The 14,700-nt window shown below is 37.7% G+C and overlaps 1 protein-coding gene across 9 annotated transcripts in view; it reads left to right on the forward strand.

The window, feature by feature from the left end:
- The window catches only part of PUM1 (pumilio RNA binding family member 1), a 124,356-nt gene that overhangs the window by 70,049 nt on the left and 39,607 nt on the right, over window positions 1-14,700 (forward strand). For 6 of the 9 annotated variants that reach the window (XM_068969001.1, XM_068969004.1, XM_068969007.1 and 3 more), the window contains 3 exons: window positions 7,081-7,174; window positions 8,525-8,629; window positions 12,302-12,453. In XM_068969001.1, coding sequence (XP_068825102.1) covers window positions 7,081-7,174; window positions 8,525-8,629; window positions 12,302-12,453 — 351 coding nt within the window. The remainder of the gene's footprint in view (window positions 1-7,080; window positions 7,175-8,524; window positions 8,630-12,301; window positions 12,454-14,700) is intronic. The other 3 variants (XM_068969002.1, XM_068969005.1, XM_068969009.1) reach the window with 1 other exon arrangement.

Genomic DNA, 14,700 nt, shown 5'->3' on the forward strand with positions numbered 1-14,700 from the left:
TTGATCTCTCTGTGTCCTCTGCTTTCGCTTTGATGGACCAAGTTTTCAGGGAACCTTTTCCACACCCCTGTTACATTATCTCAGAACATCCCCTGTGTTTAATATACTTCACCAAGCTAAGATTGAAAGCTAGCCTTGGGAGAGGTCTGGAGGCCACTCTTTGAGGTCTTGCATGTATTCTAATGTGTGAGTCCTTTAGGTCTAGCCCACTAGATTGTTTATCGTAGATGAATAATGGGACCTTTTTAATAGCCGGGAAATTTATTTCCTGAATCAGTATTGAACCTTTTTATTGTCACAGCCCTCTTTTGCCATCTGATTAAAAGCCATAGTCCTCACATCAAAAAACATACATGATTCTTTTGAGACTCAGTTTTGTGCATAACGTGAGGGAGATCACAGGTCTGTGGATTGCAGATTATAACCTCTGTTCTTATTTTTTGTTGTTGCCTGTAGTCAGGCATGTCTCTCATGAACGGAACAGACTCCCCCCAACCCCATGGTTCTTAGTTTAGTTATTGTGGCTCATTTGGTCATTTAGATAGTGTAAGGAAATTCTTGATGACAAGTGATGAGACTATTTCTGCCCACATCCTAGGGAGAGCATACTGTTTGCTGGGCAAGGAAGGACTTACAGAATAGATAGATCTTGAGCTGTGCTTTGCAAGACTTATTTATACCAGGAAAAGAATGAAAACTCCAGTGGAGAAAATAGTAAACTAAGAGCTAAAAATTAGACATTAACATACATGTTCAATAGATAAATAGAAATAGTCACCCTGGATGGTAGTTGAGGTTGAAAAAAGTGACTTGTGCAGTTACATAGATAGTGTTGTGAGTCTTACCGACTTTGCTGTGCTGTCGTACAGGCATTAACAAGGCATTTTAAGAAGTGATGACTGAATTAACATGATTTATTTTTTTTGTGCAGTGTTAGCTTAGAAGCAGTTTTATACATTCTTTTGTCCATATTAGTCAGTTAACTATTGACTGTTGTATCCTTGCAGGGACTTTAGGTTTTGTCCCTAATGAACAGAGCTAATGTTCATAATAAGACTGTCTTACAGTATATAAAACAGTTATGAAACAGTTGAGCGACTAAGTGTTAAATTGATTGGTCAAGAATCCTATCAGACCAGGGGAAGGCTCATTGAGGACCAAGTTTGTATAGACCTAACTTGAATGAGAGATGGAATGTATATTCCTGCAGTTAAGAGAACAGAGTTATGGAGATGGAAATGACGATGGTGTGGTCATAGGTTAGTAAGAGTAGAAAGTACACATAAAAGGAAAACAGAAAAGATGGATTTGGTTACTGAGTCCAGGTCACAGGCATTGAGAGCCAAGACTGAGTACAGACAATAGTAATGATTGTGAGGACTGAACTACACATCTAGTTTAGCACGTATTTTTCTATACATTTTGCTCTTTTATCATGGCTTTCTTAAATGGGCATCAATTTTTTTTTTTTTTTAAGTTGGGAGTTTTGGAGTTAATTTCCTATAATTGGTAGGGTATGTTGATAATTTTATGAGTGGATCTGGTTTGATAATTGACAAAATAAATCCTTGTGTCCTATTTCATTTCATTTGGGGTAATAAGTTGGTTTCATAAGACTGTTAATATCAGCCTGTATTTAGATACGTAATATAGAGCATCCTGAAAATACAGGGAAAGTATTTTTCATTTAGTTCATTAGACTATCTTTAGGGATACTTTGGTTTCGGATAACTAAGCTACTTATCTAATCACTGTAAACCATCATCTTAACCTAAGATGTATTTATAGCAGGGATTCCCTTTATGATGCCGTGAACCCCTTGGCAGTTAGGTAAGATCTCAGACTGAATTCTTAGAATACTGTCTTAAAATGTGTAGTGTAAGTATGATTACAAAAGAAGCCAATTATATAAAAATAGCTGTAACAGTATTTAACAGCAAATTGAATGATGAGTGTTTGCTTCTTTTTCATATGATGCATGAGATAGAGGTAGTTGTACTGGCCATGATGGTGAGCATAAACAAGATTGTGAGATGTCTAGCAGTTGTAAAGTAACATGAAAACACATGATTGCTATTTGTGATCGAATCACAGAAGTGTGGCTAAATTTAATGTGGTTTGTTGCTTATAATAATAATTGAAGGACATGCTAAATTTCATGACAGTAATTTTACCTGCCTCAGGTACAAAGGTCTGGGGTTAGGAACCTTTAATTTAGGGTGGTTTGAAATGCTCATTGATACCGGACTTTCTCCTCATTGTCTTCTCTTCAATCCTGGAAAACACAGTGCAGAGTTCATATGTAATGTGTTCATACTGTTTTGAGTTATGATGCTTGCATAGTAAATAGCCATGAAATTATCTCTGTTCATCTAAATATATTCTAGAAAATTATTGCTAGGCTTCATTTTATTACAACCTAGTAACAGAAACCACAGACAAGATTAAGTTGATAATCAGGTGGGTTAATCTGGTTAATTGTTGATGTTCTTTATTTTAGGGTTCAGTTAGTGTAAAAATAGGCTAATAATGTGGCATGCGTTACAAAATTGCATACTGATGTACTGAAACTCTAATCTGTTAGGCATGAATTTTTAACAAAGCAATACTCTGAAAGCCTTAGTCAGATGGCAGAGGAAGTTGGCATGCATTCTTTTTAATGTGTGGTAGTGATTTAAATGTCATTCTTATGAGACTGAGTTTGCCTAGTTTTAATATAGGTATTTAAAATTCTTGGCTTTCTTCAGTTTATGAATGAGTTTATACATCATGTGTATAGTCACTGTTGAAATGCTGACTTTAGCTAGCAGTTAGGTCATTTGAAACATACCTTTATTGTTCTTTGACTTTGATGAAATTTTAGAATGTGATTTTTCTCTAAAGATAATAATTTGCTTGATGGAAGGCTGTATTTTGTTTTCCTCACTTATTTAGAAGTCATTTATTTTGAAATCAGATTCTTCATCTGCTAAAGAAATGTGAATTTTTTAAGTTTGGCAGCATAGTTTGTATGTACCTGTTACACTAAAAATCATTATAATTATATGTTAACTATTGCAGCTGTTCAGATAACCCGATCAAAAATGAACTTTGATCTAGAGGCTATACACAGTAGCAAATTTTCAAAAATTTCATATACTGAGGACTAGCTCCAGAATATAATTTTTTCTTTAAAATTTACAGCCCCACTATTGATGTAATACTCTAAGTGTTTAAAAGGCTTTTCTCCGTGAATTCTGGCAATAGCCTTGTCAGGTAGGGCAGCCATTTTTATAGATAAGAAAATTAAGACATCGAGAAGCTCAGAGACTTCCTGAAGATCTTAAAACCTATGCAGACACCTTTGTTTCAGTTCCTAGCTCCTCGCGTTTTGCTTTGGGCCTAGTTCTAGAAACATAAAACTCTGTGTGGAGCTGTCTCACCTTCAGATTTAACTGCATTCGTAGTTTTTTTTTTAGCATGGTATGTGTTTTAAAATTACTTATCAACAACAAAAACAAAAAAGGTTTTCTTTCCTCTTTGTGACCCAGAGCAGGTGGTGCTCATGAACTTATTAGCAGGACTTTGACTTTAACACTGCTCAGAAGTTTTCTTCTTTTTTTTGGCCTATTTTATATACTTTTTAACATTTAATTTTTGAGTAGGTAGAAGTATTCACATGGTTCAGAAAATAAAAACAAAAGTAAAAAGATACACAGTTGTTATTCTTCCTCCCACTCCTGCTTTAATCCTTTTTAGCACTTTTGTTTGTTGTGTTTGCTATTAGCATTTTAATTTTTTTACTATACGATGTTGTGGTGTCTGCCTTATATCATCACAAATAGGTCATCGTTATATATATTTTTTATATATATATATATATATAGATAGATAGATAGATAGATAGATAGATAGATAGATAGATATCTCCCCTCCCTGTTGAGTACCCCCGTCCCCCCATTCCACCCCTCTAGGTCGTCACAGAGCTCTGGGCTGGGCTTCCTGTGTTATACAACAGCTTCCCGGTAGTTACCTGTTTTACACATGACAGTGTATATATGTCAGTGCCACCTGCCTCGGAAGAGTCTCGCCTTCTGCTTGCTTTGTCCCTTCCCGGACTACCTTGCTATATGATGCGCTATTAGAGGTGGCCCACAGAAGGGCTGTGTCTGTGTTTGGGGGTGTTCTCATTCATCAGAAACAGTATCACATAGAGAGGACTTCTGTGTGTATTGATTTTAATAGTTAGCAAACAACCTTATGAGTTAGACAGATCTTTATTGTCCCTCTTGAGAGAGAGGAAGAGAGTGAGGCACAAAGTGACTTTCCTTCCCAGTGTCCCGCACACAGGGCCAATGGTGGACCTGAGATGCCAGTCTAGGTTTTCTGGCCCCAGAGTCTGTGCTTATCCGCTCTCCACTAGGCATGTTGCCTTAAACTCGTAAGAAGTTAGGCCTGGCAGTACATTTTATTTTGAGGTGAGAAAGGGACAGAGTTTAGCACTTTGCCCAATGCTAAACAATACATTTGTATGCGTTATTTAGGATCCTCTGGAGCCTATCACTTGCCAGTTACCCAGTTTTGTTTTTTAATAACCTATATTTCCAGTTACTATTGGACTGTTTACATGAGAGAATGTGCCAGAATTGCTGTAATTTATGCTATGACCAAATCTGTCTGCTGTTGATGTATAGTTTACTTATGTTTAATTGTTTACTGCAGAATGCACTCAAAATAATTCCTTCTTTGTCACAATCATGGACACATTAATCAACTCTCAAACATAGGATATATGGGAGCAGTTATAGGGCCTATATGTTTCTAGTTAAAATTATTAATTAGTCCCGATGTTCAGTGTGGTAACACAGTAGTGAGAACCCCAAGCTAATGTTACGTGGAGTGGTTACTTTTATTCATACACTGTGTGTGTGTGTATATATATATGTATATTTACAGATACAGTACATGCCTGTAATGTTACATGAAATGTTAAAAAATGTTAAAAACATGTGAAGTGAAGTAAAATCATATTGGAATGGTGTTAAAGTACTGCTTTTGGTTAGTAAGTCAAGATAACCTCAAGAGTTACATTTTGAACACAGTATCCTTATTCTCCTAGCTTCATGTCACAGAGCCTAGCTAATAGTGCTCAAAAAAATATTTGTTGAGTGAAATGAGTTATTTTATTTGCAGCAGGGCCAAGAAAGGTAGAGGGAAGAGGCTAGCATGAGCATTGTCTGAGATGTTAAATATTTCAAAAAGTTTTAGGCTAGGAAAATTCCAGAGACCCATTGAATAGATAGTAGATACCTGGTGGAAGTAGGAGGTGTTTTTAGTCTTGGAAAAAATTTTAAACAGCTTTCTACTATTTTACTTGTTTTCTGCCTCTTGGATGCTCCTGTTGCAGGCAGGAGTTTGGGGAGAGCTGTTGGTAGGAGGAGTAGAGGCACTCTCCTTCAGGTGAAACCAAACCAACTTGGCGATGATCACAAGGTTGTAGTTACCAAGTAGTACTGGTTGGCTCCCTTCCTGGAGTGAACAGTTGTTTTGATATGTTTCCCAGTAGAGTCCTGTATTTCTTTTGAATGCTTGACATTTAATCAGTGCTTATGAAGTAGAGCTGTTTTTTTACCAGCATTATAATGAAGTTTTTCTTTTCTTTAACCTTTGAAAATTAAAAAACAAAACAAAACACTATATACAGCATTTTTGAAACCTGTACTACATGGTTACTTTTGACATTCATACTGTGAAAGCAGAGACTTATTTTACTCTGGTTTTTAGAAAGATAAATATATATATTCAGAGAGAGGTAACAGGTGAAGTTGGTCAGTATGTTCAGAATATTCACCTTTAAAAAAAATTTTTAAGTCAGTCTGTTTTTATACTTGAGGCACAGAAGTAACCAGATCATAACAATCAGGTTCACCACAACTGAATCAAAGTTCAGTTGTGACAGTAATTAAACTGAGTTGTCAGAATGACATTATCACCTACTGTCCAAAACAGGTTTCTTTATGAAGACATCCGTGGTTCAAGATCCACGATATGTTATATATCATCCCGTGATGTTAGCCTAATCACTGAAAAGTCCTGTAGAAAGAGGAGGTAGGTTGAAGGTCTTTTGTAGGGAAGTCCCATCAGTAAATTCTCCCAGTCTGATTTCAGTAAATAAAGAAGTCTTCAGGATATACCTCCTTGGAAGGAGGCATATCAGGGCAATCCAGAATCAGGTATCCCCTTTCTTGGTACCAGTATTATTCCTACTAAACTGTATGAACATTTTGTTTAGTGTTGTAAACTTAGTTCCTTGCACAGTGCCTATCAGGTTTTGATTCAAAAATAATTGTAAAATCAATGATTGACTTTGTAATAATAGAGAATCTTAGGATATTCTTATTGTCAAGACCTTTGAATTCCTTTCCTTTTGTTGGAAACTAAGCTCATAATCCAAGTTTTGTTAGTAGCAGCTATACTTCTGTTGTTTTATTTCTCACATGTAAAAGGATTGGTATCCTAGGAAATTCGGGAGCCCCTGAAAGTTGCACATTGTCCAGTTTACCCGTTTTTATAAACCACTAGTTGAGGGAGGTATTCAGTATTTTCCCCAGAAGAGACAGCCAGGGGATGAAATGAAAACTTTCCATTTTCCTGCTAAAATGTGAGTAGGTGATAATTATTTCAGAGTGTTTGTGGAGTTCTCAAAAGAACTGAAGGGAGATGACAGCACTCAGTGCCGTGAGGTAAGTCATTTGTAGTATATTTGTTTAGTTTCTGCCTTGCTCTGGATCAGGCAGCGCCCTCAGACCTGAAACAGCTGTTAGGGCATTTGTATGTATGTTTATGGCTCAGGGCACAGATACCTGTGAAGTAAGTAGTCAGCACATGGGGACTGGGCTCGCCAAATTGAGCCCGAGCAGTAGAGGGAGAACAGAAGTATGAAGCATCCTAGATACCAAGGGAATGGAGCAGAGCATGAGAACATTCTTGTTAAAAGCATCGTGTCTGAACGAGAGTTTATGGAAACTTTATTCAGAGAGGCTTTAAAATTCCTTCATGAGACTGGTTCTCTAACCTCATCATGCCCTTTTCTTCCCTCAGCTGTTCCAAAGACCCAATGCACTTGCTGTCCAGCAGTTGACAGCCGCTCAGCAGCAGCAGTATGCGCTGGCAGCCGCACATCAACCCCACATTGGTAAGTCCTTGAGCCGGAAGCTCCCTCGTAGGGGTGGCCCCATCTCAGGACAGTGGCTGCTGTGGAACCCAGCTAGTGTGGACTGATTGTGAAGGTCCTGACAGACCTTAGAGTAAACGGCCTCTAACTCTCATCCAGTTGTCTTTAGCCACCCTCTTATGTTTCTAGATCTAACTCATAAGATTTCTTAGTATCCAGTTATTGCTCTGCCAGCTGTTTCAGGATTTAAAGTATTTGCTGTAGTAGTGACTAGCATCAGCTCTTTTGGTAGGTTTGGATGAACTTAAGTAACAATTTTGTGCTTGTTGGGCATGTATAGACTATGGATGTCTCAACATCACATCTTATTAAGTGGCAAGTAGTACCTGTAAACCTATTTTCCAAGTAGCATGTGTTGAAAAATTTAAAAAGTTTTATCATAATCGCTGGTTTTTAAAGTTGCTCTGTACCTGTTTTACTTGTTAATGTCTTGATGATATTAACATCTTTTTTATCTGATGGAACATATTTTTGTCTTATTGCTGACACTGCCCCCCCCACAGCCTTTTTGGGGTCTCTTCAAAATAGTGCTATACAAGTAGAAATTTTATAAAGGGGGGTGGTTAAAATGACATGACTGAATAGATAGAAAATCACTCCTCATGGATTGTGAAATGCTGTGGAAGAAAAGACTTGCTTCTAGCCTAGTTATGCAGGTGGCCCTTGAACAACATGGGATTAAGCTGTGCAGGTCCACTTATATATGAATTTTTTTCAATAAATATGGTCTACAGTATGACTTGATCCTTGGTTGGATCGTTGGTGCTGAAGTGTGACTATGGAGGCTGATTTTAAAGTTATACATGAATTTTTGGCTGTGTAGGTGTCTGCACCCCTCTCCCCTGTGTTGTCAAAGGGTCATCTATATTAAGTCTAGACATAAAAACCTTTGCCTGGGTCTGATTTAATTTATACTTACAGATAGTCATCTTTATAAATAGGCATACATTTTCTTTGAGGAGAACTGGAAAATTGTTTAAATGGAAATAAATACTTCCCTCCATCCCATTACAAATTGTTTTAAATCACTTTATTTTAACCTATTGTAATTTCACTAGTCTTTTAGAAATTGTGCTGAATTTAAAACTGCTTAGTAGTTTTAATTGTAATCTTTAGCAGAGGTTATTAAAGATGATAGATGGATGTCACCATAATCTTTAGTACAGGTATTATCTTTTTGAAAGTCCATTTTACTCACGCTGTTGTAGCTTTTCTTTTTTCTCCTCCCCACGGAATGGTTAACCATACTGTGTAGAAGTTTGGTAGGTTTGTTTTAGTCAAGTTTGTTTTCACTGACAGGTATGTTTTCAGCAGGTTTAGCTCCCGCTGCGTTCGTCCCCAACCCATATATCATCAGTGCTGCACCCCCAGGGACGGACCCCTACACAGCTGGATTGGCTGCAGCAGCGACGCTAGGTGAGATGTTTTGCCACATGAGGGATTTTCTCACCTGCTAAAAAAAGTCCCTTTGATGGGCATTCATTTTTTTATACTCTTACAAATCCACGTTTCCACTGGATATTTCTCTCCTGATTTCCAGGACCATCTGTCTGCCAGCTAATTATCTCTGCCCACCTATAACCTCAGACTTGAACGTATTTAAAAATGAGGTTAATCTGCTACCTCCTGTCTTTTTTCTTTGGCTTGGTGCAAATGCCTTTGGGCCACTTGTCTCCAGCATTTTTGGCATCAGGGACCAGTTTCGTGGAAGACAGTTTTTCCATAGATGATGGGGGCTAGGGGCTGGGTGGTGGGTTGAGTGGTTCAGGCTGTAATGCAAGCGATGGTGACTGGCAGATGAAGCTTGGCTCACTTGCCTTCTGCTTACCTCCTGCTGTGTGGCCTAGTGCCTAACAGACTGCAGGCTGGGAGTTGGGAACCTCTGCTCTAGGCCACTTCCTTTTAAAATTAATTAATTCATTTACAGTGTTGTGTTACTGTATAGATATTTTTGCTTCACTGAGTCACCAGTTGCTCATATATATTTCGGGAATTTCTCCCCTTGCTTCTATCTTCCTACTATGGCAGATCCTTTAATCTTTACCTAGACTTTTACAGCTGTTCTCTCATATTTTACCAGCTTTCTTCCTTTTTCTCCCTCGTTCACCCACCTAGATTGTTTGAGAAAACAGTCTCAGACACAAATCTTGCTATGTCACCCTTCTACTTAAATTGTTTATTGATTTCTGTCTTACCTACCTAATATAGTATACTGCAGGTAACGTCAGCATGGCTGGTCATTCCAAATTACTTGGGTGGTGATGGTGGATTGTTCCTTGAAATTAGTACTTGAAAGGAGCTACCATGACATTCTGAGGATTGGGACCCACTATGTGTAGCAGTCTTTCCATGACTATATGAGCATCTCCACGTGTACCACTTCTACCCGGCGGGCCCCCCCGCCCTCCCCGGGCCTCATACTGTACATTCTAGCAGTGTTAAGTTGATCTTGGTTTGCTGCACACACTGCACTGGTTTAGGTCTCTGTGTCTTTGGACATTATGGTTTCCTTAGTCCTCTAGAGTAAACTCTTTCCCCATACTTTGCCTGGGAAGCTTCTTAGCTGGTACTGTCACCTCTAGAAAGCTTCCTTTGTTAACCTGTCCTTACTCTTTCTCTTATCACTTTGTATTTATTTGCTTGTGTATGTAAACATGATTGTCCCTTTTGTTTATTTTTATTTTCATTTCTATTGCTTTGGAAGACTGACCTAAGGAAACATTGGTATGATTTATGTCAGAATGTTTTGCCTATGTTCTCTTCTAGGAGTTTTATGGTGTCATATCTTAAGTCTTTAAGACATTTTGTACAGTCTGAGAATGTGCTCTAAATTCATTTATTTTCACGTGGCTGTTCAACTTTTCCCGGCACTGTTAGGCGAAGAGACTGTCCTTTTTCCATTGTATATTTTTGCCTCCTTTGTCAAAGACTAATTGACTGTGGGTGTGTGGGTTTATTTCTAGGTTCTCTCTTCTGTTCCACTGGTGTCTGTATGTCTGTTTTTGTGCCAGTACCATGCAGTTTTGATTACTGTAGCCTTGTAGTATTGTCTGAAATCTGGCAGGATAGTGCCTCCTGCTTGGTTCTTTTCCTCAGAATTGTTTTGGCAATTTTGAGTCTTTTCTGGTTCCATATAAATTTTAGGGTTATTTGTTCCAGGTCTGTGAAAAATGTCATGGGTAATTTGATATGAATGACATTAATTCTGTAGATTGCTTATGTAGTAGAGATCACATAATTTAAATGTTACAGAGTTGAGATTTAAGTCACATCTAGCTCAAAGCCTATGCATGTACTTCACTGTCATATAGTGTCCATGTTGTCTTGAGTTATCTTTTTTGTACTTTATTTCCTTTGCTAACTTTCCTCGACTAACTTACCATGTTATTTGAAACAAAGAACCAGTCTTAGAGATGACAAAAGTTGTCCTCACTGAGATCATAGTTTCATGATGAGAATCTTGCTTTTGTACTTATCATCTGAGCCAAACTGAAAATGAATTAAGTGCTTTCACACAGAGCAGAAATGTTAACTAAACTGTTATAAACTAAAACTGCATATTCTTGTGGAATGTTAATCCACAGAAATTGAAACAGGCATCCTGAGGGAATCAAGCTCAATTAATGATGCACCCTGAGCCAAACATGCCCACATGTTTAAAATTTTTAACTTACTTGCTTATTATTAAAAAATAACTCATACTGTGGCATAGCCTTCCTAAACAGCACCTTCATTTTGCACCATTTTGGACTGTGGTTGACCTTGGGCATCTTTATAAACAGATTCTTGATCTTGTCTGAGACTACAGATACAGAAAATGTCAAATTAGAAATGTCAAAATTCAAAAGAAATGTCATAGTAATATTGGACAGTAATATAATTTGACTTATTTGTGTTTTAGAATTTAATGGAGAAGCAAAAACATGAACCAATTTATTTTGACTTAATGAAGTACATATTTCTACAGGATTGGCTACTTTGTCAGAATGGATGTATTTGAAACAGGTCTATGGAATTTCACTGAAAAGTGCAGTTATTATTTAATCAAATTGCAAATATTTGAAACTGTGCTTTAACTAGGAAAATTCTCATTAGCTATGTGTTCCCGCACATTTGAGATGCTGGCTTTGTGCCCTTGTCTTGGTTGACAAATGAGCCTTGATGTTTCTTGCCACCAGCTTCAGAGAATTCTGTGGTTTAGATTTCTGCCCCACCCAGGTTGCTGTCCACATAGCTCTGTTAACTTCTCTCTTGCTTGTTCTGTTTGGCAGAGACTGCAGTGGTAGCTTGTTGCCAAAGAGGTTAAAACAGAATGCTCAGTTTTGTATAGAATACTCAGGTCTGTGAGAAGTCGGTGTTTTTTTTTATTTTTTTTTTCCATTTCCGTTTGTTTTCAGCTTTGAAAACAAAAATTTCACATTCCAATATCTAAGTGTAGTTGTGTTGCATGCTTTTTGTGACATTAAAAATAGAGATGGGAAAAACAAGCCTCTTCAAATTTGAGCCATGGAAGTTCAGTGGTGTTTCTGGGCTTTGTTGTCAGATAACTGATGGATTTTCATGCTTCTGGAGTTAACGAAGCACCAAGATCCCTGTCCCCATCAGTCACTTCAGGTGCCATCCTTAGACTGAAAGCAGGGTGCAGCTTCATCTTTTGCTGTGTTCCATCACTCTAAGCATACAGACTTTCCATTTCCCTTTTAGCAGCAAACTTTGTCTATATCTATCCTATATAGATTTTTTCTTTCTCAGCGGAAAACATACCTTTGCCTTCTTGACCAAGGCCAATTCCTCCATCTGTCCTTAGTTTCTTCCAGCTTCTATCATTTATACTCCCTTTCAGTATCTCCAATGCTGGTCCTTACCCAGCTTCTTTCTCTAAGCCTGGAGTACATTGCTGACGTTAGGAGACTTTGGTGTGGGAATCACATATAATATTTTCTGTTTTTTAAAAATAGAATTCATGATTAGCTAGAATGAATCAATATATTAATATTTTACAGTAGTGTCTGCTGAATCAAGTATAGTCTTTGGAAACTCTGATTGTTAATAACTAAATTTTTCTTACCTTTCTCTTGCTATTTTTAGGCCCGGCTGTGGTCCCTCCCCAGTATTACGGAGTTACTCCCTGGGGAGTCTACCCTGCCAGTCTTTTCCAGCAGCAAGCTGCCGCCGCCGCTGCAGCAACAAATTCTGCTAATCAGCAGACCACCCCACAGGCTCAGCAAGGGCAGCAGCAGGTAAAAGTCAACAAAACTTACCCCACCTAAGTGTGAATATTAGTTATTGTGTATAATTAAAGGGTAATGTTGATCCTGATAGAGAAACTGTGCGTGGTGAATGAGTGAGTTGCGTGGTATATGAGTTCAGACAGACTCGCCTGTGCTTTACCGAATGCCTTTTATGTACCTGTTCTTTGGTCAGCGTGACGAAGTGAGATCATGGTATGACATCCCACAGGATACTGCTTAAGAGGATTTTCCAGTTTAGTGATGGTGAAGTTTTCTTGCTTTGATGCTTTGGTTACGTTCTAAGCACCATTCTCAGAACACTTTTGGGTCTCTCTTTAAGTAGTTTGCTACCAAAGGGAAGGTACTAGTTCTTCAGATTGCTTATTTATGGCATCAGTTTTATAAAAAAACAAAAATTAAAGTATAGTTTTTTTTACAGTATTGTATTAGTTTCAGGTGTACATCAAAGTGATTCAGTTATACATACATATATACACATATGCATATATATTTATATATTTCTCACATTCTTTTTCATTATAGGTTATTACATGATACTGAATATAGTTACCTGTGTTATCAGTAGGTCCTTGATTGTCTGTTTTATGTATAGTAACATCTATTGAATTGGACATAAATCTTAAACCTATTTATATCTTTTTTAATTTAGAGTAAGCTTTTTAACCCATAGAAGGCAATGGCAACCCACTCCAGTACTCTTGCCTGGAAAATCCCATGGACAGAGGAGCCTGGTAGGCTGCAGTCCATGGGGTTGCGAAGAGTCGCACATGGCTGAGTGACTTCACTTTCACTTTTCACTTTTATGCATTGGAGAAGGAAATGGCAACCCACTCCAGTGTTCTTACCTGGAGAATCTCTAGTGGGCTGCCGTCTATGGGGTCACACAGATCGGATACGACTGAAGTAACTTAGCAGCAAGCTTTCTAACCAAGATGAGAAAAGGAGTAGTTAATTGCAAAACTAAGTGTCTTTTAAATTAGGCTATTTTCTCTTGCTTGCTAGAATAATACTTACCTATTTATTTCTGAAAGTTGTGAATTGAATTACTTTAAGGGAAAAATAAATCCCTTAAATCTTTGTGTCAGAAAAAAAACAGTATAAATGTTTGGTATCTGTCATTCTAGTCTTACAATTTAATTAATTTCTTATAAAATTGGGATTATGCTGTCCACACAACTTTACATCTTGTTATTATACTCTTCTGTATTATTTATTGTTTTTATTTTTTTTATTTTTTTTTACTTTCACTTTTTATTATAAAAAAACACACAAGAATTTTAAGAAATGATGACTAGTGGACAAATCAGGACGAGGGTGAGTTATTAAACCCATTTTTCTCTGTACAAATACTAAAATTCCGAAAAGTGGAATATCATCAAATGTGAGACACATTGTTGGCTGTCTGTATATACAGGGCACACGCGGGGGCCCGCCTGCGCAGGGCTGGGTGCAGACTCTGCGAGTCTGGGCTCGCTCTCTCCTCCCGGGGCGTGGGCTGAGCGGTGGGAGAGGTGCCCCGGGTCTCTACCCTGAGCAACGGCGGCCCCTGCCGGTGAGGACACTGGCAGAGTCTTCAGCCTCTGCCGCACTTGCTCCCAGTCAGTTGTTTGGGCACAAGGTCCAAAACTGGCTCAGGAACCAAATTAATGTTTTTATATTAAACTCATTACAAAATGCCGCTCAGTTTCAAAAAGCGACCAAAAAAAAAAAAAAAACAACTTTCTGCAGCAAAAAAATCCGTCGAAGAGTGCCTCATTCTTTATTTTCACCAGTCCATTATTATTTGTTATACTTATGTAACTGCTGCTGTAACTTAGTAATATTTTGGTGTTATAAATAAGCTTAATATCCTTTGCATAAATCCTTGATTATTTCCATGGTATAATGTCCTGGAAATGGAAATTTTTTTGAGCAAATAAAACGAGCATTTAGGCTTTTGATAAGCATCATCAAATTAAAGCTTTTTTTTTGTTTGTTTTGTTTTGAGGAAAAACACCATGCTCATATATGTACATATGTTAATGATCCAAACAAGAATCGTTTTGTTTTTATCATCCTCACTAATAAAGTGTGTAATTTCTTAGATTTCACAGGTTGATAGAAAAACCAGGTCTTGAAATTCTAGCTAGTTTTGTCTGGCTCAGTATTTTTTCAGTTAGATGACTTTTTGGAAGTTAATGTGTGGTTTTCTTTACAGTAGGTACACTTCTAGTACCACGTGCAGATGAATTTCTT

Source organism: Capricornis sumatraensis, chromosome 3, assembly GCF_032405125.1.
Source record: "Capricornis sumatraensis isolate serow.1 chromosome 3, serow.2, whole genome shotgun sequence".
Taxonomy (NCBI): domain Eukaryota; kingdom Metazoa; phylum Chordata; class Mammalia; order Artiodactyla; family Bovidae; genus Capricornis; species Capricornis sumatraensis.